At 34.9% G+C, this 27,613-nt stretch overlaps 3 protein-coding genes across 7 annotated transcripts; 2 read left to right on the top strand and 1 right to left on the bottom strand.

Annotated features, from left to right (window-relative positions):
- Positions 1–1,351: 1,351 nt before the first annotated feature.
- On the top strand, positions 1,352–6,960 carry LOC115444153. The gene is made up of 5 exons (XM_030169821.2): positions 1,352–1,514; positions 3,039–3,195; positions 3,955–4,175; positions 4,922–5,029; positions 6,533–6,960. The coding sequence occupies exons 1-5, from the start codon at positions 1,510–1,512 to the stop codon at positions 6,708–6,710; spliced, it is 669 nt and encodes a 222-aa protein (XP_030025681.1). The 5' UTR covers positions 1,352–1,509; the 3' UTR covers positions 6,711–6,960.
- Positions 6,961–13,566: 6,606 nt separating this feature from the next.
- LOC115444150 lies at positions 13,567–18,011 on the bottom strand. 5 transcript variants are annotated; one of them, XM_030169813.1, is made up of 5 exons: positions 17,934–18,011; positions 16,154–16,320; positions 14,995–15,155; positions 13,974–14,075; positions 13,567–13,708 (listed from the first exon to the last, which is right to left on the bottom strand). In XM_030169813.1, the coding sequence occupies exons 2-5, from the start codon at positions 16,289–16,291 to the stop codon at positions 13,591–13,593; spliced, it is 519 nt and encodes a 172-aa protein (XP_030025673.1). In that variant the 5' UTR covers positions 16,292–16,320; positions 17,934–18,011; the 3' UTR covers positions 13,567–13,590. The 5 variants fall into 5 exon arrangements, with proteins under 5 accessions (XP_030025673.1, XP_030025674.1, XP_030025675.1 ...); XM_030169814.1 differs by having other exon boundaries at positions 16,154–16,401; positions 17,934–17,996; XM_030169815.1 differs by having other exon boundaries at positions 17,925–17,993.
- A 1,711-nt stretch (positions 18,012–19,722) lies between these two features.
- LOC115444168 lies at positions 19,723–27,416 on the top strand. Its single transcript, XM_030169839.2, has 5 exons — positions 19,723–19,924; positions 20,855–21,059; positions 21,270–21,485; positions 22,049–22,159; positions 24,976–27,416. The coding sequence occupies exons 1-5, from the start codon at positions 19,753–19,755 to the stop codon at positions 25,109–25,111; spliced, it is 840 nt and encodes a 279-aa protein (XP_030025699.2). The 5' UTR covers positions 19,723–19,752; the 3' UTR covers positions 25,112–27,416.
- The last annotated feature ends 197 nt before the right edge of the window (positions 27,417–27,613 follow it).

The following is a 27,613-nucleotide window of genomic DNA, read 5'->3' as shown; positions in this document are numbered from 1 at the left end:
CTAATCAGATACTTCCCGCTGACCTAGAATCATAAAGTTTGGTAAGAAACAATGTCTTATAGAACATGTAAACGAAAAAATCAAAAAACCGTTAATATTTACTTCAATAAAAAAAGTGAACTTACTATTACGAACTTATTTGCTGTACATACATACATACATACATAACATCACGCATCTATCCCCGAAGGGGTATGCAGAGGCACAACTAGGGCACCCACTTTTCGCCAAGTATGTTCCGTCCCATGATGTGATAGGGGGCGAGCCTATCGCCATATCGGGCACAAATTCCAGACTCCGGGCTGATACTGAGCAGAAAAACCCAAATATCACTTTGCCCGACCCGGGATTCGAACCCAGGACCTCAGAGTGCTACTGTACCGGACATGCAATACAACTACGCCACCGAGGCAGTCATTATTTGCTGTAAAGTGAAGTTTTTCATGTTTAAAATAATATAATTAGAAACCTTACTACAAGTTTGTGCGGAACCCCTGGTGCACGAGTCCAACTCGTTTTTGTCCAGTTTTTTCTATTGAGCGCGTATTTTTAGTCGTATGAATTTTGAATTTGTTGATTGTATTGTAATATATTAATAAGAGGTAATATGCAGGGTTTTTTATGTAGGGGTACGTGTGTAAAAAAAAGGGTACGCGTGTGCACGCAGTGCCCACAAAGGAAATATCGAAAATATCGAAAACATTGCCATTAAAAAGGAAAGGAAAAGAGAGGGTACAAAAATTATGGACTTAAAATTTTCGAGAATAAGCGTGCCCCCTAAAAAGACGTAACAAAAAGGCCTGGTAATATGTAACGTAAATTGTTCAGCCACCAACTCTTTAAATAAAGAAAGATTGTTTCGCATTTAACGTCGACTTGTTTCTATCAATCTTATATTGTTTTCGGATATTCTCGGCGTATTTTCTAAATCCTTTATTTCCCATAGCCGCGTGATTGTTAGTGAGGTGGTAATATTGGTTAGGGACTTGGTCCGGCGGCCGGATGGTTCCATCTTTTCTCTGACGGTTCAAGGCTAGGTTGTAAGGCACGGTGACTCCAATATAATCGCTCAATCACCCCCAATGAAGGCTGGGCGGTAGTAATAAGGACCTTTCTGCGCGAAACCAAAAAATAAGTTTGAAGTGTTATGTGCAAAGGGCGACTCCATTGATATATACTGAAATAAAAATAATCAACCTGGGCATAGAACCCCACACAACTACGCCACTGAAATAGCCCATCGAGTCAAGTAAAAATTACAGTACATATTAATATAAAACAAGAATAAAAAACACTGTCAGATAACGTGATGTAACAATACAATCCGACGAAATTGAAAATTGTTATCAGTGTACACAAGGCTTTATAAAATTATCAGAAAGCAGAGCGGCGAGTGCATTGACGTGTGTGTAGCTTACGGCGCGGCAGCCTGACGGAGCTTTCGTTTGAAATGAGAACAGGAAGCGTACAGCTTTGTTAAGAAAACAGCAATCTGGAGTTGTTTGGAAAATGAGGTAATTATTTTTGGATATTAATAATTTTATTGAAAAAATACTCTTTAAATACTGAATTATATTAATTCTATATTTATTTATTATAATTATGAACTACTGTATTTAGAAATATGGAAATTAAAATAGATTGGAATTAACATGTATTCGAAGAAGTCTAATAATATATTTAAGTATTATGGTTACATTGGGGATGCGATATTAAATTTTACGATTTATTAAAAAGGCGCGTTTATAAAACATAGTTTCAATACATAACACAGTAGTAGAGGTTTTCCCTTCAAAGTGTTAAATAATTTAAGACCAAAAAAATTTATAGGTTTTATAAAGCTATAAAAGTAGCCGAATAATATATATTTTAAACAGCATACGCCGTACACTTCACTGTTAACTGATAAGCGGTTGTTCGCAGCCATTTTAATGCAACTTTAATGTGCATGAAATTGGGACTATATTTGGTAACCAATTTTTGATAGCTGGATAATACATGATTTTATTACAGTATATCCACATTAATACTATATAATACACATTATATATTATATATAGTATTATGCATTTTTTGATTGGGTTTTTTCCATCTTAAAAATTGCTCAATCGCAACTCGGAGTCAGGAAGTTGGTGGTGTGATACCCCCGTGCCTCGGAAAGCACGTAAAGCCGTTGCTCCTGCGCCTGATCTCTCTCCGGTCATGTCGGATCGCCGTCTCACCGGACTATGAGAGTGAAGGAACAGAGAGTGCACCTGTGTATTGCGCACACACTTGTGCACTATAATATATCCTGCGTACCTTACCGATCTTCGTTGAGATTGGCCGCCGTGGCCGAAATTCGGCTAGGAGGGATTAATTCTTGCCTCTTTTGGTTTTTGGTCTATCCTGGGATTTGAACCCGAGGCCTGAGTTTTGTCGTGACAATATATTATGTTCTAGACTATATGATGATAATTACACTCTTTATTGAAAAACCTTTTTTATAAGTTTTAAGCCCGCTATCACTACTTATAGTATAGCTTTTTAACTAAGTTTTAAACTGTCGATAATAAATTTTATTGCTCTCATATTGTTCGGTATGAGTTCAGGAGGCTCTTGTTATTTTCATATACTGTTGACCTGAAGTTGGTTCACTTTATTTTTTAACTGACTTCAAAAAGGTCTCTCAATTCGTCGTAGTATTTCACAAATATTTTTATGAATTATTTTGCCCGCGGCTCCGTAACCGTGAAAGTTGCTACGGGATCAATATTTTTCCGGATTTAAAAGTAGCCTATAGCATTCAGGAGTAATATAGCTTCGTAAAGTGAAAAAAAATCAAAATCGGTTTAGTAGTTCCTGAGATTATCGCATTTAAATATAAAAACTCTTCACCCTTATATATTAGTATATAACGATAAATATAAATTCAATGATATATATATACTTATTGCTTCCGTTAATGCGAATGTTAGACTTGAAATAAAACTATTTACGGATTTCATGCGTTTATTTATAAAATTGTAAAGTTAAAGTTATTTATTAAATTCTTTTAGGTTCCAAAGCGCGTCTCAAATAGTTCTCTTGATGTTTTTGATGTCATGGTTTTCATGCATCGGATCTAGTACATTCGACACAGCGGAGGACCAGCTCCGAACTAAGAGACAGATTAACAGTTTACCTCTGGTTTATCCATATGGAGGGACTTACAAAGTAAGTTGTTCAGTCATGCATATTGTTCTTACTTATAATGTTTAATCTCTTATTTATAGCCTGACCGGGAAAATAAAAATCCTGGCCATGTTGTTAAAATATGGAATTATTGTCTTATATTCTTATAAAAAGAAAAGGCAAAGTTGATCCCACAAATCCAGGTTTTAAATTTCCTAGTCATAATCAGTAACTTTTTCCTTCGGAGTTTAATCATTTTAATGATTTTAAATACAGACTAAAAGTATCTTTTCCTGGCAACAATCGGTTGGAAGTATCATTGCTATTTCAAATGTTAGAGGTCTAATTAATATTTTCAAGAACCCATGTTAACCTCCCTTGGATCCAGTACAACTGTCCAATATAGATCACATCAGCAAGAGCTTTATTCATGATGATACCAGCAATCAGAAAACAAAATAGTATTTTTCTTAGACAGAAGACTAATACTATAGAAATAAAACTAGTTGGTCTCGGACCCAAACATCCCCTAAAACTCGTACCTCAGAATAAAAGTTGTAGATTCGTCGTCTATCCAACGGCCCATTGATCCCGTGTTTGGATTAAAAAAATATATAAAATTCTATAATGTAGATAGATATTGTAACGAAACTTCTCAGATGACACCTCAGTCTGCCCCTTGACCATGATGGCTGCAAAGTCTTCGAAACGTTGGGAGTAAAACTTAAATACAAAAATCCGAAAACTAGTTTTATTTCGATAACCAATTAGCACTATTAAATAAAAATAAATATTTTCCAGTTGCTGGTCGGCATGTCAATACCAATCCAGAATAATGACAATGTGGCGTTGTCCTTCGCTGCTAACTTTCAATATCAGTACGTCGAGTTTCAGAACATATCTGAACTATCTCAGTATTACTTTATCAAGCAAGTGTCAAGAGAGCAGAGGGAAGCTGATATACTGTCGAGAAGGGATGAAAGACTTATTTTCTATAAGTCTATAGCTGAAATGTTGACTTCGTAAGTGGTTTAATGGATTTGCTTGACTTCTTGAATGCAAAATGGTCATCTGATGGCTACAAATCACTATTTACCATTCATCGAAATCATCTACAAGATTTGTGGAATGTTGCTTTGGATTCTTGAGTAGGTAATTATTAACCATCTGATATAAGATTCTTAAAGAATTTCCTTCATATATTTTTGACGGCCGATCAGTGCGTAACAGAGCTAAAGTTATGAAGTTCTTATAATATTACAGAGTGTAATTGGGCATGTTAAGTAATAATATCACTTAGCCAGTTCTGATAAATTTCTTTGATAACAACACACATCAAAAAGGTATTTCGAAGAATTTTTGTCAAAAGAAAAGTACCCTGCTAAATAAACTCCAATAAATTATAATAGGATATGACTGAGTTCCGTTTTCAATTGACGTTTTATTACTAGTCTAGATGTAAAGAAAATTAGAATAATTATTGCCATTAGAGCAACTGTAACAATTACCAAACAAACTTTGCTAATCATTATAACCATTTAAAACCTGCAGCATATACAAGAGCCCCATGTAATTCTTTTGAAATACAAGAAGGTTCCTTATAGATTATTATCCACACAGATGCGCTTCTAACATCTTTCATAAACTATTTAGCGACTTATAAACTATTAAGACTGTGAAACATTAGTCAGTTTCATTTGTACTTTAAAGGTTGAAGTTGTGGAAGATATTCTGATATTGTGCGGGTAAAGTATGTTGTTTTTTACAGTAAGGGCATGAACGGTGTCGATTGCGTGTTGAGAGCTATTTGCGAAGCCGCACAGTATCCAGTCGAGGAGGAAGGTTTTGTTGGCGAGATTCTGCATATATTACTCACGTAAGTACTACGATGTATAAATAGTATCGATATATCTTTTAAGTTGTGTGTTGAAGAGCCAAAAATTGCGGATTTGATAGTTTTAACTTCCATTAAGTGGCAGTGTGTATAATGGATTTGTGGACGGTGTCCTAGGTTGCCATTCCCGGTCTATTGGGACTTCCTAATAAGATTCAGCTAAAACTGGTTCCTCCAGTAGCTTAGTAACATGCTTGAATGTGTTGCGTCCTCCCCACATTGGTGTAGGAAAAGGTCAGATGGAGTAATGGAAGTTAAGAAGGAATGGTGGTAAAAAATAATTACAACTAAGAGTGAAATCAATGGAGAACATTCGAAAAATTAAGCCATTTTTTCTTCTGTCAAGACGTAGTTTGCGCTTCACTCTAGTAATAATTTTCTATTAAAATTTTGCCAGATTTATAACATTCAAATCTTCATGTGATCAGCTCATGATACTACCAAGTTTTCGCTAACTCTCCAAAATGAAATACTTAAAAGTCGCTAATGTACAAGAATGGATAAATTAAATTAATAAAGATACTAAGTGACTACGTGATGCCGTGGTAACGAAATTAACATACCTGAAGTTCAATGGATTTGAAATCAGCAAGTCATGTAAACATCCGGTCAGATGCTGTCATTGAGTCTAATATAGAAAGTGATAAAAAATAATTTGGTTATTAGAAAGAGTTAGTAATAAATTGCTAAAATGATCGGTGATAGAGAAACATGTCAAGGAATAATATTCTGTATTCTGCGGTCAAAGGTCGCATTATTCAAAAACTTTTACAATCTATAAACTTAGTATATTTGAGTTACATCGTATCAATGATCAAAATATTTTTAGTCTCTCACTTTTTATTTTATAGACGCCATTTTGAAAAATGTATTACGTCGAGAATACAATTAATACAATTCTAAAGTAACATATTTTCATATTATTAAAATATTAGTCATTTGGTTAGGTTCTTTGGTGAACTTAATCGTACTTAACTAAATATAATGTATCAGGAAAAAATATATTAATTAACTTCGTGGCATAGTTGTACTGCGTGTGCGGTACGACAAAGCTTTGGGATCTGAACCCTGGGATTTAAATCCCGGGTTGGGCAAGGTGATATTTGATTTTTGTTCCCTATATCAGGCCAGAGTCTGGAATTTGTGCCCGATTTGGCCATCACATCATGGAACGGAACACAGTAGGCGAAAAGTGGGTGTACTGGTTACAAATCTGCCTACCCTTTAGGGAATAAAGGTGTGATGTGTGTTTGTTTGTATTTTTTTTAACTTCATTATACACCATAAATATTAAAAAATTGTAGAAATATTTCAAACATCGGTGTTACAAATGGCGATCTTATCGCTCGAGGCGATATACCAGATATACCAGACAACTATAAGATAGAGATACCAAAAATAGTGGAAAGGGCAGTTTAGGTTTTACTAGATGATATTATATATTACACAAATAAATTACTAAAGCACTACATTACAAAATTCCAGGCCAGACTACGGTAAATCACCATTCGATGACGTTGATCCAGAGTGGGAAGAGCTGATGTCGCCATACAAGGACGCGGCGACGGCCGGTCGACAGATGTTCGACTGCGTGTCGATATACAGCGCGTGTCCCGAGGGACAAGGAGTTCTGGAGTTCATCACCACGCTTCGGGATGAGTGAAAGTTATGGAAAGTTAACAACTTGTTAATAGTTTCGTGTGAACTAAATATAGGGGAAAAAAGACTGATTTTCGTTGACGAGTAGAATTAGATTCTATATTGGTTATAATTTTAAACTTTTAGATATAATATTGAATATATACACTAATAGATTGGATTGTAAGAGCTTCAGAGTGTAATTGAAAATAAATTGGACACGCCATGCAACCTTTTAGATGTGAAATTCAATAAACTTAACATTCGCAATTTGATTTTAGTACCTAATTGTCATGATGTAACAAAAAACCCATAAAATGTGTCAGAGTAAGATGGGGCGAGCGTCACGTCTTCAACAATTAAATGAGACTCATACACAGTGCGGGTCACGTGTGCACTATCTCCCCTCGGCTTATTTACATTGACTTTAGTGGCTACTGTTGTTTCTCGACTTGGTATAAGAATCTTTTCACTGGAATATAATTCCACACAGCGTGCCACTATTAATTCTGAAAAAGATAAATGGTTTATTTTTTTCTATGTTGATGTTAGAATACAAGTGTTTGCTCTTGATTGTTAAAATATGAGGATTTTATTAGCTTAACACGCTATAAGATGGTTTTATTTAGCCTAATGTTATATCATAGGAACATACTTTTAATAAATGGTGATTTAATAATTTTAAGATAATTAATAATAAGCAAAGAAAATTACTTCCATAGTATAAAGATTTCGATAGAAAACTAATAACACATAATTAAAAACGACATTTATCATTAACATTATGGGTTAAGCTTAGAATCCGAAAACTTCATACCAAAGAAGACCGTTTTCGCAATTATCCTATAAAACAAATATACCATATACCATATGAAAACCATAGACAAAGCAAAAAATCTCTTAACTTTTTTCTCATTAACACGATCGAGAATCGACGGTAGCACTCCCAGCGGCCAATCAGTCCGCCAGTAGTCGATTTAGTCGCCTCTTGAATTTATTGAGCCGTATCCACTAACTGGATTTATTTTGTGCTTACATCGCGCTGAGATTTCACTGCAACCCCGTGGGAGAAGGATGGAGATAGTAAATTAATGAGCGTGTGAAAGAGAGGATAATGTTAATGTTGATATGCCCCTTGATACGAGTGTTGGGTGGAATTTGATAAATTAAATTTATTCTTCACAGCGAATTATCGGATCGTACTTTGTGAAAACGTTTAGTGTTAACTGTTACGATTAAGTACTTTATGAGTCAAATGAATATAAAACTTCCTGAATTTATTACTAGGTGAGGGTTTGAATCATAGACATTCTCTACCAGTCAACCTTAGGTCAGTCAGTAAATCTGTCCTATATTATATAATGATGAGCATTTGATTGTGCTTATTAAAAAGTCATCGCTTTAGCCAGCCATGTAAGCCTAAAATGGTTGACGTACCTAAAATCGTGATAACTCGCATATGCAGGTACCGATTCCTTCACTAGTAAAGCAACCGAAAACAATAACAGGCAACTTCAAAGGGGCGCTCCAGGTGAAATCGTACCAGTATTTCAATAGTATCTTTAGCATTTTTTTTATCGTGAAATTCAAAGAACGTGACGCCTGGCAAAAGATACAAGCCTCCCAGATGGTCGACACAGTCATGCCGGCCTGCATAATAGCTTATTCATGCTCCGCTTGAAGGACCTCAAGTTATAGGAAGAGGGGACACATATACTGGCAAACCTAGCGCGGCCTAGTGCGGCACAGATATGAGTTTCCAAACCTTTTGGTTCGCACGCAGATGGAAGACACCAACAAGCTGTGGTTCCGCAAACCAGCACGTATGGTTCTGGAAAGGGAAGGTGAGGATTGGATAAGATCTAATAATTCTTTAGAGCATTCACCATCATACGGACTAATAGCATTGTGACATACTACGAAAATAACTTAAAAAAATTAAATACATTCCCATATTTTCCATTAAGCTACATATGCAAGTGACCCAGAAAAATCCAACTTTAATTACATCCCAAGTTTGCGTGCCGCCTTGTTAGTGTGCAAATTGTGCGCGACATCATTATGAATGACGGCTTGACGTGTAACGTTTGGCGCTGTCTTAAATCTTGTATGTTTTTATGAGCCTTCAGTTAATCTGCCATCTTAAATCTTACGAGTTTTAAGATCGTATTAATAGATAAGATCGGGAAGTCCTATTCCGTCCACGAGGGTATATCCGTCTTTTTGCATTTACGGGCGATCTAATCGAAAGACAGCTTTGATAGCCGTATAAATAGGGGATATTTTACTTTGTTACCGAAACGGCTATCAAGGTTTTCTTTTGAACAAAATGCCCGTAATTGCTAAAAGACGGATTTGCCTCTATAGACGAAATAGGGCTTCCTGCCCTTACAACTCAGTTTCGCTCAGAAATGTGATATCATGAGATGGTGTCTAGGATCGTTGCTATTTAATAAATAGATATCAACATCACAAATTATATTTTAACTAAAATAAGACGGATTTTGACACCTGAGTTCTGAAGTAAACTATTTTGCGGATTTTATCGGGGTTTTTGTATTATAACTTTCTCCAGACGGTTCGAAGACTTCGCAGCCTTCATGGTCACGGGGCGGTCTGACGTGTTGATCCGATAGTCAAAGTTACAATATCTAGCTACATTTCACAATTATACATTTATATATATTTTTTTGCTCTTGGCGGTCCGATATACGCAGATCCAGCTCACAGTGTCTTGAAGTCTGGCAGCACTGAGTCACCTGAGTTTCATTAAAAAGTGTAATTACCTTAAACGCTTATTTAAGACCTTACTCAAATGTGAGGTTGATTTATTAATATCGCCCTTACTTATAAACCTTATATGCGTTATAAGACCACATGTTCAAATAAGGGGTATGGACTGGTATTTAAAGTAAAGTTTGCAAATACAGTATTATGTACCTATAGTTCTTTGTCATTTAAAGTTTTTAGTGATGTTTCTAATTTTTCGGATGAAATTAATAACCATTTACCATTTCTAAATCTATGTCCATTGGTCGAACAATCTATAAATCAATCAATATAAGTGAAACAGGCGTTGCGATCAATCTGCATTCTGATTGGTCCACATCGATCGATCCAGCTGTGTCAATCAAGATAGTTTTATTAACCGACTTCAAAAGAAGGAGGAGGTTATCAATTCGACGTGATTTTTTTGTTGTTGTTGTTTGTTACCTCGGATCTCGCTCATTTATGGACCGTTTTCAAAAATTCTTTTTTTATTCGAAAGAATATCTCTCCAGATTGGTCCCATAATTTTTTTTTCAACATCGCTTTAGTAGTTTGTTTTTAAAACTAGAATAATTATGTCGTCCAAGAAAATGAAATCGCGAATTTAGCTTTCTTGCGACGTTTTTAGCTATGTTTTTGCATTCAGTTTGGTTGAGTGTACTTCTCACATACTTATATATATAGCATAACATCTTTTCCCCGTGTCAAGGGTAGGCAGAGGCGTAACATTTCAGCGCGATTGTCGTACTGTGTGTGAAACATATCAGTTGTATTTTTGGGTTGGGTTTAGTTGACTCTACTCCTTACATACATGCATATATATAGCATCACACCTTTTCCCCTTTTCAGTGGTACTCAGAGATGTAACTCCTCAGCGCGTTAATCGTATCGTGAGCGAAACACAACTACGCCATCGAGACGGTCTATTTTTTAACTAACACAAAAAAGCCAAAAATAAAAATAATTTTAACAAATAATTAAACCGCCTTCAAAAACTACTGAAAACCAAAAAATAATTTCACATAACAAGTATATATTGGACACCAATTTTGGAGTCGGTGCCTAATTAACATTGCTAGTTAAGCTAGATAGATATATTTAAATTTGTGAACTGTACACTACCCAAATTCTTCCCCTGTTACATATAGCTGGTCAAATGTAGATGTATTACACTCCCTGCCCTGCTCCGAAAAAAGAGGAAAGAAAAAGATGAAACACCATACATGTGCTTGGTATTACACCTTTCACTGTGTATGTTTGTTAGTAGTAAACGCAAACCTACTCCTTTCAATTGATTTGAAAGAAATTTAGCTCATAGATGGACTATGCAACAAATATAGCTTAACTAGCAATTTTAATTAGGCACCGACTCCAAAATTGGTATCCATTATATACCTGTTATATGAAATTATTTTGGCGATTAGCGTAGTAGAATAAATATTATCAACATTCTCGTCTCATTATTTAAGTTGTATATCATTAATTTCCTCAGGGATGTCTACCATTTTAAGCGAAAATTAGATAGCTCCCCTTTCGTTAACAAAAAGAATTTTATATTCTTTTATTACAAAGCTACGGCAAAAAAATTGCGCGGTTTCTTTTTTGGCGAGCGACCGGTTTGCGCTCTTATGTCCTATGGCTGCGCCTAAGTGCCACGCAGCCCTTGCACCCCCGCTCCTATGGGTAAAGACAGTCCTAGACCTATTTATGGAATCGTTAAGTTCTCATTTTTTATTAGTCAATTTTATACATCAAATAAATTATAAACTAAATAGAGAAGTTCAACTTTCGTTTTCTATGTTGCACTTTACGGTATAAAAATCTTTAATCTGATTAAAATCAGTTGCATAAAATCATTCATCTTCAGTATCATTAAGGTAACTAATTATGGAACAAGACTTATTACGTTTCCGATGCAGTTCCCGATGTAATTCGTATCGCACTCTGTGTTATCAATCAATGTGTCACTCGTAAGCTGCGCGAGAACTCCACAAATTAAAATAACTCAGTGCAATAAGTTTCCCGCTTAAAATCTTTATATATATTTATTGGATACTATTTTTGTACTAATGCAGTAGAGTAACAGTTAATTATGGTATAAAAATAAGTCGTTAATTTGAAACATTAGGTTTTAAGAATCCTATTGTCTAAAGTAATAAAGGGAGATCCTAGGCCGTGGCTAACGATGATGAATTCATTCGTCTAGTACCTGGGTTCCTAATCTGGGGGTAAATCAGCTATTATACGGGGGTATCAAAGAACCTAATTATAGGATCGTGAAATAAAAAAAAGTAAGAGCTGATGTTAAAATTGTAAGGCTGTTGTGCAATATATGATTAATAAAGATAATAAGTATCGCTTATATTGTGTGTTTGAAAACATTTTGAAAGCGGGGAACAATTAGTTTTCTACATAGATCACAGGGGTATCAATGTTGAAAAGGTTAGGAACCACAGTAACTTTGTATTAACCAATTTTAGAGCCCTGTAAGTCTACATTTCAGAAAAAATTATGGTTTTTGTTTTTGAAGTTTAAACAGTATACAGATAGATCGAGAAATAAAAAGATTATTTAGGCTATAATTTACACGCATGAATGTAGATTAAACACTGACAACAGACAATTAAACTTCTAAATGTGAATTGTAAGCGGCTGTCGCCACTGCCTAGTTGCTTGTGGAATGGACTACTGAGGCGAATGTCCATAGGTTCAAAACCCAAGGGCACACACTTCTGACGCACATAGTCCGCACTAGGCCAGCGTGGTGGACTAAGGACTAATCCCTCTTAGTAGTAGAGGAGGCCCGTGCCCAGCAATGGGACCGTATATAACACAATTATCATATGTGAATTTTAGTTGCGATCAGGCCTTGGGCTTGAGGCTTCAGTATGCATAGCTCAAGGAGCAAAGCGCTAATAATTCTGATAGTACCTGATATGTGATTCATATAAACCCCTTATCTACTTCAAGGGTAAATGTGTTGCCAGAAGGTTAAATTTCTTACATTTTTCGTTACTTTTGACCCCCTCGCGTAACATGTAAGTAATTTTTATATTTAAGCCAATTTTCGTAACTTTTGAGAACAACGAGATTTGTAATACAATTTTTTATTGTAAACAGTTTACGAACGCATTTCTATTCAACGCATCCAAATTGAACGCACCTAAAACTGGCGGGTCTAAAAAGTATTTCATTCCATATCACACTTAGAGGTGGCTCGCCATGACAAAATGAAACGTATCTTGCATATATTAAAACTTGATTTTGCTTGAGTGTGCGCGCGCACATTTCCTACTTCGCGCGTTCCCGCGGTTTCGTAGCTACAGAAATGGTAGCCCAAAAACGCATAAATAAAAAAAAAAAAAACAATAATGTAACTCTTGCAGCAAAAATGTAACATTTTAGGAAACGAAATGTAACTTACGACTCAAGGGCCCTGGCAACACTGCGGGTTATATAGGTATTTAGACGAACGAGTAACCATGACGCAGGTCTATCGTTTGCTCCTGTAATATAAGTAGGCGTTTCTGCTAAAACATACATCAATTGCCTGTACACACTGCTATGATCTATGTACTGTTTCCATACTTTATTCTCTATGAATAATAATAAGGGAAAATAGAGGATAGGGATAATGTAATCGTTTCTTCGTGGTTTGTATTTTATATAATCTTGATGTTCATTCTCTTAGAATTGGAAGCTCGCATTTTTTTAATACTTTTATCTTAGATCCTAACATTTACATACAAAAATTTGGCAGAGAAAATGTTTTCTAAATTCACATAAAAATTAATGAATGTAATTCTTTGAAATGTGGTGCTTTGAAGGAATAGCACCCAAACCGAACAGAGTTGCATGTAGAAAATAGTGACATCATCGGCCATAATGATTTGGGTGTAAGACAGAGATAGCAAGACGTTCCTACATTTTTCAGTTCAATATAATCATCACCATCATCAGTCTCAGGATGTTCACAGTTAAAAACGGCCATTCCCAAAGATTTTCAGATCGATCGATCAGAGATTCAATCTGTTACATAATAAATATACAAAATCAAATGTTGAAAACCACCTATTAAGTATATTATATTTTTTTAAATAAAGAAAATGAAACATTTTTATGAGTTTTTATTTATATTATATGATATCTGTGTATTGAGCGACTTCCAACAGCGAGAAGGGACATGATGATACCGACACTGAGCAGTCTTTGTCTGTTTTGTTGTGCCACTTGTCTGTTGCTGATGATTGTTGTCTGCAAAAAGCAAATTGTGACGTCAAACGTAATAGAAATAACGCTCGTAGCAACGGCAAACATTTTTTTTTACTAAAGTAGGTTCTTGTTTTGAATACTCTGCTCCAGAAAAATATCAAGCATATTAATAAATAAGAGAAAGATAAAAGATCTCATATTTCACAACTAATAAAAACACCAAAATGGCATCTTCTTGGCAAAACCAGGACTGTCAAAGTGCTCATTACGAGCAAAGTCGATGCACCAGCTAGTTAAAATACATTACCTGAAAACCATTTTTAAAATTTTGTGGTAAATCTCTGCCGACTCGCTGGTTTCCATTTCACAAATAGCTCGCCTCACGCAATGGAAGCCATTCAGCCCGTTCCTGAAAGCAGCGAGTTTTTTTTACCGTACATATTCGTTTTTAATTAATTTATTAGTTTTTTAAACGATGCTACCTTTTATGTGGCAAATTTATGCTCGTGATTGGGAGTTATGTTTTTGGTAAAGTTGTAATGCTGAATATGTTGTAATAAATGCTTTATATCAGCTCATTGCTAGGTACGAGTCTTTGACGAGTCGTTCGACGAAAACTTGTGGGCTAAGGTAACATTGGATTGGTCGTGATGGCAAACTGAACATGTCTTCGATATTCTTACGTATAAATCTTAGGTTTGTAGGTTTTCCTTTATTACATCAGTTACAATTGCTAGATTTAACTTCGAAATGTGATAAGTATACTGTGTGCCTAAGGTTTCGAACCCGCAAACCATCGTCTTGACTTTTTTTATACGGGCACGAACAACCGAACCCACTGCACGTGATGGTAAGTACAGTGGGTTTCAATGAAATGTCGACCAACGAGAGATGATTACCCCTCGGCAGCCAGCACAATTATGCCGGCCTGTTAGAACTGAATATACACAGGTAGATCCCAGAACGCGACATACTTACGCAGGCCACTGTGGAGGGTTTTAATTCCTTGTGTACGGTGGTCGCTATTCGGGCGGATATAAAATATATCCTACCTCCAACATGTTTTTTTATTTGATTTTTTTTAAAGCGAATGCCTCATAGTCAAGAAGGCCTTGTGTAATCCAGTGTTAACTTAATGCAAAAAAAACTAGCTTTTGCTCGCTGTCACAAGTGAAAGTAGCAAAAAATATCACTTTTATTTCGTAGTAAACTTTTTCTGAGCTAGAAAGTGGCATTAATATCAATTCTGGATACTCTGCGAGAATGAAGCGTGAGTATATTATGTGTTGAGTATCTTAACAAACTTTCTTTATGATTATTGAGATTACCTGTCCAGAACTATTTCCAAGTTTTTATAAACATCCCTCCTATAGAGGTGATGGTACGGGTGGAAGGAATCCGGCGGGTCGTCCCAATTAATACGGAACCCTAACGCCTGCGCGAATATCTGGTTCCATGGGACCATGTTCGCTTTGAAGTTCACTCGAAGCTGAAGGAGAGAGCAGTTATACTATTAAAAATAGATTAGCTTAGGTTTGGAGGAAATTTTTAATAGGATCTTGTGAGGGCTGGTTTTGGATAATTTGAGAGATGTTTACGATCCTTAATAGTAAGCTAAAGTAAGTAGTAAAGAAAATAAGTAAATCAAGTATACATTAACAGTCTTACTTATAAACTTGTTTTAGCCTTAAGAGGCGGTTAAGAATTGCTTAAATAGCTGTCAAAAACATCACCGGTTTCCTAGTTTAAATCTTATTAAGAGGTAAGATGGCGGGTTTTGACTTACAGTTGATCGAGTGAATTTGTGTTTAACTAAGCATAGCTTTGCGAAATTTTTATAAGTAAGACTGTCTTTTATTTATAAAAAAAATCTGTGATATTATGTCTATTGTCTTATAGAAAACCAACATGAAGAGACAGCTTTCCGTTGCCTTTTGTGTCGTGAGTAAGATTTACGGAGGCCCAAGACCCTAATCCATTTTCTTCCCCTATAACGTCACTAGCGTATGCATGATCTTTAGATATTTGTTTTTTTTATGGACAACGGAAATCACTTATCGTTTTTGCTAATTAATATATAATAATAATAATAATATCAGCCCTGTATTGTATACTTGCCCACTGCTGAGCACGGGCCTCCTCTACTATTGAGAGGGATTAGGACTTAGTCCACCGCGCTGGCCTAGTGCGGATTGGTAGACTTCACACACCTTCGAAATTCCTATAGAGAACTTCTCAGATGTGCAGGTTTCCTCACGATGTTTTCCTTCACCGTTAAAGCGAACGATAATATTATATCACATAATAATATTATATCACATATATATATATATTCACAAAGAATACACACATGATTTTTTAGAAAAGTCAAAGGTGTGTGCCCTTGGGATTTGAACCTGCGGACATTTGTCTCGGCAGTCCGTTCCACACCCAACTAGGCTATCGCCTCTTTTTATAATTAATATATAAAAAGGTTAAAATACTCACAAAGAAGCGTGTGATGTTATTAAAACTGAGAAATCTCTTCGGCCTATGAAGAACTTTGTCATTGGCACCAACATCGATCAATAAAAACGCTATCAGGCCAATATAACACAAAGTTACCACTTGGTAAAATTTGTTCATAATACGATTTTTTTGTCACACTACTCTTTCTGAGAAAGTCGGTTAAAGTGAAATCGGGTGTATGATTCAAGTTTTCGTTTAAACAAGGTGCTAATGTGTTAATAAAAAAGCTTCCAAAACAAATGTATATAACATAAGTTTGTTTGCTAATTCGAACTAAGTTTTATGTTGTTTTTATATTTTAGTATATACTTCATAAATGTGAGCTGACTATTATTATTTGCGTTTATAAATCCTTCCCTATCTACATTTTATGTGTTTACTAAAGTTTTGTTTTAATAAAACTGGTAGTCTATTCAACAGTTTTTACGTAATACGCGAGTAAATTAGCAAATTATTTAAGTACCAATATTATCATATCCACCCAGACAGTCGGCAGTATCTACCTACTGTTTCTTTTTAGGAGGTATAGCGAAGACGCCTTTCTACAATTCTTTACGCTCGTAAACAAACAAATATGAGAATGATATATCCTATAAATAAGTCGGTTGTTGGGGTATACAAAGTTTTGTTTTCTTTTAGCTTAAACCAGCGTTTCCTTAGCTGTGGGTTGCAACACACTGGTGAGTCGCAAAGGTGGGCCCTGATAAATAAAATATTATATAAATAAATATATAAAAGTATGATAACTGATGAACGAGAAAAGTAACTGAAATTGATACAAAAACAGCACTCCTTGTATATAAAAGTGACTTGGTGACAGCCTAGAAGGGAGTACAGAGATTGGAAATTTTTTAGATGGGTCGCGATTCATCAACTTTGGGAACCACTGGCTTAATGATTGTAGCGAGGCGTCTTGGCTACCAGTGGCAAAGGGCCATACAACCCAATTCCTGCCGGCTTCTCTTTCGTAATTTATATAATATATATATAATTATCATTAGAAAGATTTCAGGCAGCATTTATGTATAGTATTAGTACTTATATGTTGTATTGGGTTTCCTTTCGGAAAATTTCACCCTTTATCACTGTTGGCTACAGACCCTGATCTTATCAATGTCGACTTCTTATAATCGTATTTGAATTTTATTAACCGCTATGACTTGCTCACTTATTTCATTGCTTGTTTTTTATCAACAAATATCATTAACATATTTTTTATTCACGTTTTGCCTAGAATTGATTCCTTATTAGTACTTATATAAAGAATGCAAGAAAGAATCTATTTTCGAATGGGAACAATAAATTCAGTGTATTGAAGACGGAGACAGCAATCTTCGTATCACAAACATGTATAAATTTTCCACCTACTTTTTGTTTTGTTTACACTGTGAACGTAACTTTGCTGTTATGAATAAAATCGATAAATGCAAATTAGTATTTGAAGGTATCTTTTCGTTTTTGGGAATATTTTGACGCTTTTTAAGTTATTCACATAGAATTCTAGGCTTTGAATATAATTGTATTCATTTCTATTGTTAATGTTTGTATTAATCAAACCTTCAAACTAATTTTTAATAAAATTACAGATGTAAACGTATATATTACCCAGTCTTAAATTAAAGAAAATCTATTTTAGAAAATTAATGAACTAATTGATTTGATATTAATTAAAAACACATTTTAATGTTAAAAAAGGACTTGTATCGCGGTTATTTTAAACTTCTATAACTTAACGACAGCTAATTAATACCACACGCACGTTGTACGCGAATTCGCTGTAACTGCGTAGCACAATTTTTTACACACAACACTAAGGAAGTATGACACTCAATGCCTTAAAAATGTAGAAAGTGATAAGAGCCAGAACAGTTTATTTTAGTGGAAAGTAGGCGATGTTTGTGGTTCTGGTTACCAGTAGTTATATTGTGACCTAAACTACATTGTGATTTGGTGTGTGGTTTACGGGGTGATGTTTTTAGAGGGATTATTTTGTAAAGAGATTTGATTGAACAATTTTTTATGGTATAGGAAGCCAAATAATTATGAGCCATCAGATGTAAATTTGAAATAGATTTTGAATAATAAAATTGTTAGTTTTTTATCAATGTAGCAATTTACGAAATTGCATTTTTACGGTTTTGAATGACGAGTCGAGCTTGTCGTTCGCCCGATGGTAAACGATACGATCGCCCATAAACAGTAGAAACACCACGCAACACCTTGAATTACAAAGTTTTGTTTGGTATTCTACTGCGCTCGCCATCATGAGACATGAGATGTTAAGTCGTAAGTCCAATAGTTACACTGGCTACAATGTCCTTAAACCGGAACGCAAGAGTGACTACATACTGTTGCTTGGCAGCAGAAATATACATTGCGGTGATACCTACCCACGTGACCTATCACATATGAGAGACCTACCACCAGTAAAAGTGTGCAGTGCTTTGACTCTAGTAACTAATTTTTAACAATAGTATATGTTTTAGCACTATATCAGTATATATATGATAGATTGCACATTACGTCAAATCTAAATTCTATGACCAAAATTTGACATTATACGAGTATGACAAAAATTTTCAAATATTCACATTATTTGTTCTAACTCTTTCATATCGTGTAGAGGCATTCGTTTATTTACGACTCCATCACGCCAGAACGGTTATTCCCATCCGCTTGTGTACTTTATATCATAGATTAATAGAAGGGTTATTGTCCGGTTTCGAATATTGACCATGTTTGTTATTTATGACCAAAACCTGAACGATGGACGAGATTAAATTGGTTTTTTGACAATAACTTAAATTTTACCGTTATTGGTACGCTTGTTTCTCTATAAGGATAGGCAGAAGTACTGCTGTTAACAATATTTTAAATGTACCACTGCCTACTGTGATACAGGTCTTCTCTAAAATGTCAACAAAGTATTTCTTGAAAAGTACTTACCTTTAGACTGTCTCGGCGGCGTTTGTATTAGGGTACGACTGCAGTGGTGAGTCTGAGTGGTCTTGAGTTCGATTCACGGGTCGGGAAAAGTGATATTTTGTTTTTAAATGTTAATCCGGAGTCTGGAATTTGTGCCCGATATGGAGAGAGGCTTGCCACCTCGTGGCACGGAGTACGGAAGTTACATCTCTGTCTAGCTCTTCGAGGATAAAAGGCGTAAGTCTCTGTGCGTGTGAGTATGCGTATATCTTTAGTTCATACACTATTGCAGAAGAGAAGAAAACAGGCAAGCGGCTCATTTGGTGCTTAGTGGTCGGTTTCATATAAACGACTACTGCACTATTAGAACTATTGATGCTTTGCCGACCCTTAAATATAAGTACACACTCATTTTCTTTATGCATTGCGCTCCCTTTAAGATAAAGAAACCTCAATTTTTTTAGTTCAGCAGAAATCATTCTTACTTTATTACCTATGCTTATAATACCGATAGATATATGCTTATAATACTATAGCAAACACCCTTTATCTATCACGTAGCGGTATCCGTAGCGTTATTGGCAGGTCATGATTAACGGTACATCCCTAGAGAGATTATCTCCCATCTAGAGATCAGACATCCAGAGAAAAATATGCAACAAAACATGACAATGCACCAGATATTTTTTGTGATGCTTTTGTGTATGGCATTGTCTGAAGGGAGTCGCGATGTCAATGGGACTGAGGTTTTGGAGGGAAAAAGTGAGGTGTTATCGCGAAGGAAGAGGTTTATTATATTTCCTGAAGGCAGTTCGTTTCAGTTGGGTAAGTGGAAGTTTTTATAGTTCTTATATATTCTGGTCGAACTTTTTCAATAGTTTGGTCTAGGATTTGGTATTTAAGTGGCGTCATAAAAAGGTATTAATTTGAAATTTTGAAATTTTTTATCAAATTTATAATGAGCTTTGCAATTTTTAGCTAGATTGGCCCTTTACACTAAGAGAATACCGTTATTGTTAACAGTGTTTTTATGTTTAAAAGGGTATTGGAGTCGTCTTTTTACAAAATGTACGGAGAAAGTTTTGCAATTTATGATCTTAAAAGTACTCAAATCTCTAATGACTCCATTGTCTTTTGATACTTATAGGAACAATATCGATTGACATAAAAAAGTTATTAGTAAATAGGTCATTATCTTGTTGACTGTACATTTATATCAAAATATGTGAATGCAGTTCTTAATATCTTTAAAAATACTTACTGGTAGGTCTCTCATATGTGAGAGTCCGCCTGGGCAGGTTCCACCGCAATGTCTAAATCTGCCGTCAAGTAGCAGTGTGTAGTCACTGTTGTGTTCCGGTTTGAAGGACATTGTAGCCAGTGTAACTACTGGCCTTAAGATCTCATCTCATGTCTCAGGATGGCGGGCGTAGGCGTTAAGCGAGGAATCCCAAATAATGCTTTGTAATTTAAATTGTTGGACAGCATTTCTACTATTTATTGGCGGTCGTATCGCTTACCATCAGGAAAACCGCAAGCTTGCCTTTTCATTAACGCCAAAAAAACATGATAATGGACGGGCTTCTAAGAAAGTTTTCTTGTAACAGCGTTTAAGTTAGCTGCTTTACATGCCCTATCCTATAAATCCACCCTGGATAAAATATGACTTAACTAGCATATATCCTATATACGCGAGCTGATCAGACCGTAACTTGTAAAGAATCACTTTGATGTTTCCTGATCATTTTCTTCTAGTATTCTGCACAACGTATCCGATGTTAACTATGATTGGTGACATATTCCTCTACGGGAACACTGCTGCTCTGGCCTGGGAACTCCCACAAGACCCTTATTCCCCCTTCAACCACCGCGCCGATCCCTTACATCGTAGGGTCGACTCCAAAGTCATCTACTACACCAATGATGATGGAAGAATTTTGTACAAGCGACCTTATAAAAGGTATCATTAATGATATTTATTGGATTTTTTGTTACGTACCAGATCACGCTCATTTTAGAACAAAAGTGCCTGAAGTAAATGAAGTGTTATTAACATTTAAAATGTCATAATAACACCCAACTTACAACTACTATGCCTTGATGGATAAACATAAGGAATTATTTCCACATTCGAAAACTAACACCGAGTAACACGCAAATAAACTTTCAGGAAACCCATAGTGAATCCAGCGTTCGCCAAACGCAGCGTGGACTCTGCAAACACCGACCAAATCGTAAAAAGTGTAGAAAATTTTAAAATAGACAGGAAACAGATGCATGGCTCGAAAAATAACCGCTGGTTTTTGAATAGCTCGGGACCGAGCGACCGACTGCACAGGAGTAGTAGGCTTTCGTTATACCAGAAAATCGAAACCATGCTACGAGGGTGTGTAAATGATTTAATTTTTTGTAAATTTTGAATTTGGAATGTTTGTCACGTTGAATTTGATTTTGCACCTGATTTTGATACTTGCTGAGTACAGACGAATAGTCACGAATACGAGTGTAAATAGCTTATTCGAGTTTATTCGTTTCCGTAGTTCATCGTCATATTCAATTCACCAAGTTATTCATCGATAGTCTATGAGGCGTTACGGATGATTGGCTTTGATGGTAGTTAACTGTTGAGAATTTATTAATTTATTCTAATAACTTTAATATGTTATTATTTACTGGCCTGAAATTTGTCCAAGTTTTTAAAACCAGCCAGGAGTCGTAATAAGACTAGAAAAAAAAATAGCAAACATTTAATGCTAATTCACATGTATTTATGTTTCTTTTTATTAGTGCATTCATTTTTTAACATTTTGTTCCATAGTAAATTAATTTTAGGGACTAAAAGATAAAATTGAAAACACTAAAGTTGAATGGATGCTGTTCATAAGTAAATATGATAAGACCGATTTCTAATTTGGTGATTTCCGTTTTATTGCTGAACTTTTTTTACAGCCTAGGCACGGATGGAAAGCAGTGCCTGTTAAAAACTTTATGCGTGATTGGCAAGACGAACAATGATCCCCAGGGAACATTTCTACAGGAGATATTGAGAGCTGTCTTCTCGTGAGTTATTTATTTAGTGCACTCCCTTTTCCCTCCTTTCATTTATCCCCAGAGGTGGGCTTAACCGCTAGTAAGGTTTCGATCTAAAATTTTAATGGAATTTGTATAGTTTTACAAACGCCTCTATAAGTCATAGATTCCATTCCACAAACGAAGGATATATTTTATATCCGTCCGGATAGCGACCGCCGCACACAAGGTGTTAAAACTTGCCATAATGGCTCACGTAAGTGTGTCGCGCTCCGGGATTAGCCTGTTTATAACCGGTTCCAACAGACATAATTGTGTCAACTGCCAAAGGCTAATCATCTCTCGCCAGTCGTCATTCTATTGAACTCCATTCCACTTACCATCAGGCGCAGTGCGGACTTTTTACCGAATACGAAAAAAAATATTTATGATGCTTAATCTGTAAGTATTAATATATAGTTAACGAGTTAATTTTTTCTTTGAACAGAATTTTCTCATTTCTATAAATTCTCTCAATGTATACCTACTATACACCTTACTGAACAAAACGAGCTAAACCCCAAACATTTTTTAAAATATTTATTTCGTGTCCGGTTGTTGGCCAAGTACCTTAGTCCCTGATAATACTAGTATCTATGGGTCGGGAGTATGTGTGACGTAAATACTTCATTATTAATTTATGTAAACTGCTACGTCATAGATCCTAATTTGGAAGCTTGCGTTAATTGGAAATATAATGGATATAGTATAATCATTATGTAACCACTGTATTTGAATCACAGGCCGTATTACCCGCCGTGTTTAAACGCAACGAAAACGCATAGTAAACGCGGCATCGTTGGAAACTCTACTTTAACATACATACCTAATATGTGGGTATGTATGTAAAGGTATATGCATGTGGTTTTGTCTGCATCAAATTCCTCTAATGGACTAAAAGAATCATTTTTGAAGAAAGTTGTCGTTTATTATGACAAATTAATGTTTTCTTTCTTCCATTCTTTTCTTCGCTTTATATTGATGCAAATTTTGTTTTCTCTAATGTCTAAATTATAATAAGCCATACATCTTCACATACTTTAACATTTATAATATGAATCTAGGAATATTTATTCTTTATTAAATACTTCTATATTTTAAATACTTGAACAGGCCTAACACTGAATTTTTCAATAGTCTTTGTTTTAATATTTTTATCAATGCCAAAAATATTTTCCTCAAATTATTTCTACATCTGTTAGAAATCTGGAATACTTTCCATAGTGTATTTCGCTTCGCACGCGGTCAATTTATGCGCATAGAAATTTATAAAAATGTAGAACTTCATTTTATACTTGACAAATACACGATTCTCAAACGTCAGTTGTTGCTTTCAATATGTTATGTTGATTTTGAATTTGTTTATTGTATATTAATATATGTTTGATATTCGTTTTTTAATCACAATATCAATAGCAACAACCCAAAACAGTGTATTACAACGCACTGCACTTCGCACTTCATCCTCATGTTAATTCTTATAACGTCCAGCAATTGTTTTGGGTAAATTTCCTTCAAACCGAACACATTAATGCTTACACCTTGAAGCTTTGCGTTAGAAATAAACTAAGGCAGACTCTTGCATACGAGAGTAGACACATCTAGTAAAGTATTCTATTAAAAGTTCTACAAACCTTAGATCTGGGTTTTTGTTAAATTATTTCTTATTGGACCTTCAGTTTAAGGGCTTATGAACCATATTTCGTAAGCATAGGGGTAGTTTATGCTGGCTTTGGAAACTTTTAGGTTTGACTAATATTTACTGAGGGTTTTATAACTTGCATTCTGGTGCGTTTGTAGCAAAATTTCATTTTGCAACATGTGTAAAGTTACAATACACCAACTATTTGTGTTTATCGCCCGCGTTGTCTCCAACTTTGTTAATACTGCAGGTAACTTATTGTAATGTAAATCCTTTACAAACTTAACACTTGCATAATACTGGCTACGTATCCCTTTATTAACAACTATGTTGCAGTTGTATTAATAGGATTTTGTCAAATCCTTAACTATTTTCTTCTACCATTATGCACCTTTTAATCATGTCATATTTTAATGTTTACTGACATTATGACTATTAAAACGAACTTGTGATTTTTCTTTTAATTCCAAAGTATTTTTTATTTTGCTATGCATAATACCTTGTAATAATGTATTATTACATCTCGCCATCCCACATCATGATCACTCTTTCAAACAAAATTTCTTGATAGCTAAATTCTAAATATTCATACACACATTCATGCCTTTTATCCACATAGAGGTAGGCAGAAGCGTACCTGGCGCACCCACTTTCCACCGTGTGTATTCCATCCCATGACGTGGTAGGGGGCGTGCTTGTCGCTATATCCGACACAAATACTAGACTCGGGGCTGATACTGAGTACAAAAATCCAATATCACTTGCTGACCCAGGAATCGAACCTAAGTGTTCAGCACTGCAGTCGTACCGTAATACAACTATGCCACTGAGACAGACGTAATTCCAAATATGCTAGTTATGGGACCTATCGCATGCAGGAGTTCATGTGATCAGTATTCAAGTAATAGTTTCCAAATATTATTTTGTATCGGCCCTACATGAATTCACTCAGCTTAATACTTTTACGTGACGAGCGTATTACAATGCCATATCAAACTTTATATTTTATACTAGTATGGTTTCTATAATTCCGAGTTCATCACGTCATTTTGTTGATCAAACACAGTCTAAATAAAATCAAATTAACTTGCGCAGATATTTCCAAAATTATATATCTAATTCCAAATTCAATCAGCAAAGTCGTACATCACAAATTCCATTTCAGACTGCCCAAAGGAGCCACCGAGGAGGTATACAGGGAATACGAAGCAGCCCATTATGCATCAGAGTCCTGCGATGCTCTATTTCCTGAATGCAACGAGGCTCCGCTTGAGTCAAATTCGCCTATTTTAAGCTACTAGTTATTTATGGCTTCACATGAGTTACCAGTGACGGGTTTGTTTATTGTAGTTAAGTGTGAACAGTGTAATGTAATGCAAAATATAATTTTCTTATTTAAATCCTATGCAAGGTATGCTAAGTGCTAAGTATAGAGTGCAAGCTCTGAAGTATTTTATGAAATGTTCACGTAATGATTTAATGGAGTGATTTCGTCGATATTACATTATAGATGCAATAAATGTATTACGCACTTTCTGCGCATGACCTTATCCAGATAAGTATATAATATTGACAAAATCACTGCATTGAATAATTAGATCAACTTTTTAAAAGATTGCTCAGAACTTGCATGCGGGCTGTATAATGCGTCTAAAAGGACCGGGCTGTATTAGACGTAGAAAATTTCGCGATATTTCTTTTCGCGCAAATTTATTATTTCTTTATTTATAATAAAGTAATTAGCCGATGTCTGTACATTAACGATATTGAAGTAAAACATGGGGGTTTTTATTAGAGAGTTTTTTGTATTTTTGTCTGTTTGGATGTTTCTACATGCATCACGCAAAACTAATTCATGTATTTGAGTGCACTTTTCACCGATGTATTGCTAGAAGTCTAAATTAAAATATAGGGTTAATTTTATCTCAAGAAAATATAAAGCGGGACTTTGATACTGGCAAAACTTATTTACGGAGGCGGAGCTGCTAGCAAAAGCTGGTTTGCATATAATATGTAGTATGTACACAACGGATTTTCGATCTTAGAGAACGGAATAAATACTGCCGTGTCTTTAGCATTTTACAATATTTGGCTGACGTTTTCTTTTTTCACCGTCGTTCGCAGTAAACGTTTGAAATTGCATGTTTTAAATAATATATACGATTAAATACTATTATTGATCAACAGTGTAATAGATATTACTGATCATATTTTGATATTGTTACCGTTTTTACAGGAATTTATCATATTTTGCTCCTTTACAAAGAGATATACAGAATAATCTATAGGATTTAATTTTCATAAGGTCTCACAGTACACAGATTGTTACCATTGACGGGTTAAAATAATTCATACCTCCTAGTTTGTAACAGAATTGAATTTTAATATGATGTTTTTGAATGATAGAATATTGCCATTACTTTTGTTGATAGAATTCGATTTATTTATTCGTAATATACTATATTAGGAACATAAATTGCTAGGGCTTGCATCGTTAATATACTATTCATGTATTTCATAAGCTTGCTTAAGTTATGGGCTACACTGCACTTTGATAAATATCGCGAATTATTTTTGATCATTTAAATGACAATGCAACCACCGCCATTTTTAATTATAAAAATGGCGGCTATGTATCAAAATCGCTCGATTTTATCGCAGTGTACGGTCTCCCTAATCTACGTATATTTGATGCCATCGCGAAGGAAAGAACCGCAATCGATCGGTTAGATTACCATAAACTGATTTGGAAAATTACGTTTGCGATGACGTCTCATATCCAAAACAAGATTTAAAGACGCCTTGACTTTACTTGAGGAGTTTTTATCTTGTTATATTATTATTATATTTTACTTTTTTTTCCTATAACAAGTTATATAGATTGAAATAAAACTATTTACGGATTGTGTCCGTGTCGCGGCCGATGAACGCTGCAGTCTTCGAAACATCGGAAGAAAATAATAATCTATACCGCGATAAAATCCGTAAATAGTTTAATTCCAATGTCTAACATTCGCGTAAACATAAGAAATCGTAATAAAGATGAATTTATACCTCTGATTTTACCTCATCTGAATTACCACCAAGTAGCTTACAAGCATTTTTTTGTATCCAATACTAAGTATTCAATAAAAAGGCAGTGATAGAAGAAACAATTGAAAGTAGAGATTTAATTGTACAATTTTGTTGGTTATAATGTGATTTTTTTTTAATAATGTATGTTTAAAAGCTACAATGTATACAATACAAAAATATTATATTTTAATAATTATAATATTATAATAATATATGATTACTGTTCTTTCAAAGGAAAATCAGTGTTAATTTTCGTTATCAAAAAATTGAGTTATACGATTTATCTTCAACCGACGATCGATGTTTGCCCCTGGGTTAAAGTGAATGTAGAGGGGCGGACAAATCACCGCGAACAAAGTGACATAACTCAAGCTTTTATGTTTTACATTTTTTCATATGAAACAAACGCATTTTATTTTTTTACATTATCATTAGTTTAAATGATTGCAATTATTAGAGAACTACAGTAAGATTTGTCTGCTAGGGGATTAGAAAATAAAAGCCCTATTAAAAATAACATATTGTCACAAATCATTGTTTCATTTTTATTTCAAACTAACAATGTTATCTTTGATCGCTTCTCCCGCTTAATCCGTCAAACACGTGCCAAAATCATGATTTCCCAATTTCCTTTTTTGTTTTTATCGAGAACATTAAACATTTGGTCGCACGAAATAACAGTAACTCAGTTGACACTGGCCATGTTAATTGGTGTTTCATTTTTACAC

This window comes from Manduca sexta, chromosome 8, assembly GCF_014839805.1.
Source record: "Manduca sexta isolate Smith_Timp_Sample1 chromosome 8, JHU_Msex_v1.0, whole genome shotgun sequence".
Taxonomy (NCBI): Eukaryota; Metazoa; Arthropoda; class Insecta; order Lepidoptera; family Sphingidae; genus Manduca; species Manduca sexta.
The sequence above is the reverse complement of the archived record's forward strand: the minus strand, read 5'-3'. Positions and strand labels throughout refer to the sequence as shown.

Bases quoted from the DNA above. Each gene is read 5' to 3' on its own strand.
- LOC115444150 (XM_030169813.1), bottom strand. From the start codon at position 16,291: ATGAACAAATTTTACCAAGTGGTAACTTTGTGTTATATTGGCCTGATA. The intron at 14,076-14,994 runs GTAATCTCAATA...CGCTGCTTTCAG, and splicing joins TTGGAAATAGTTCTGGACAG to GAACGGGCTGAATGGCTTCC. The intron at 13,709-13,973 runs GTAATGTATTTT...TGCTTTTTGCAG, and splicing joins ATTTTAAAAATGGTTTTCAG to ACAACAATCATCAGCAACAG.
- LOC115444153 (XM_030169821.2), top strand. The intron at 4,176-4,921 runs GTAAGTGGTTTA...TGTTTTTTACAG, and splicing joins ATAGCTGAAATGTTGACTTC to TAAGGGCATGAACGGTGTCG. The intron at 5,030-6,532 runs GTAAGTACTACG...ACAAAATTCCAG, and splicing joins ATTCTGCATATATTACTCAC to GCCAGACTACGGTAAATCAC.
- LOC115444168 (XM_030169839.2), top strand. From the start codon at position 19,753: ATGCAACAAAACATGACAATGCACCAGATATTTTTTGTGATGCTTTTG. The intron at 19,925-20,854 runs GTAAGTGGAAGT...ATTTTCTTCTAG, and splicing joins AGGCAGTTCGTTTCAGTTGG to TATTCTGCACAACGTATCCG. The intron at 22,160-24,975 runs GTGAGTTATTTA...ATTCCATTTCAG, and splicing joins ATATTGAGAGCTGTCTTCTC to ACTGCCCAAAGGAGCCACCG.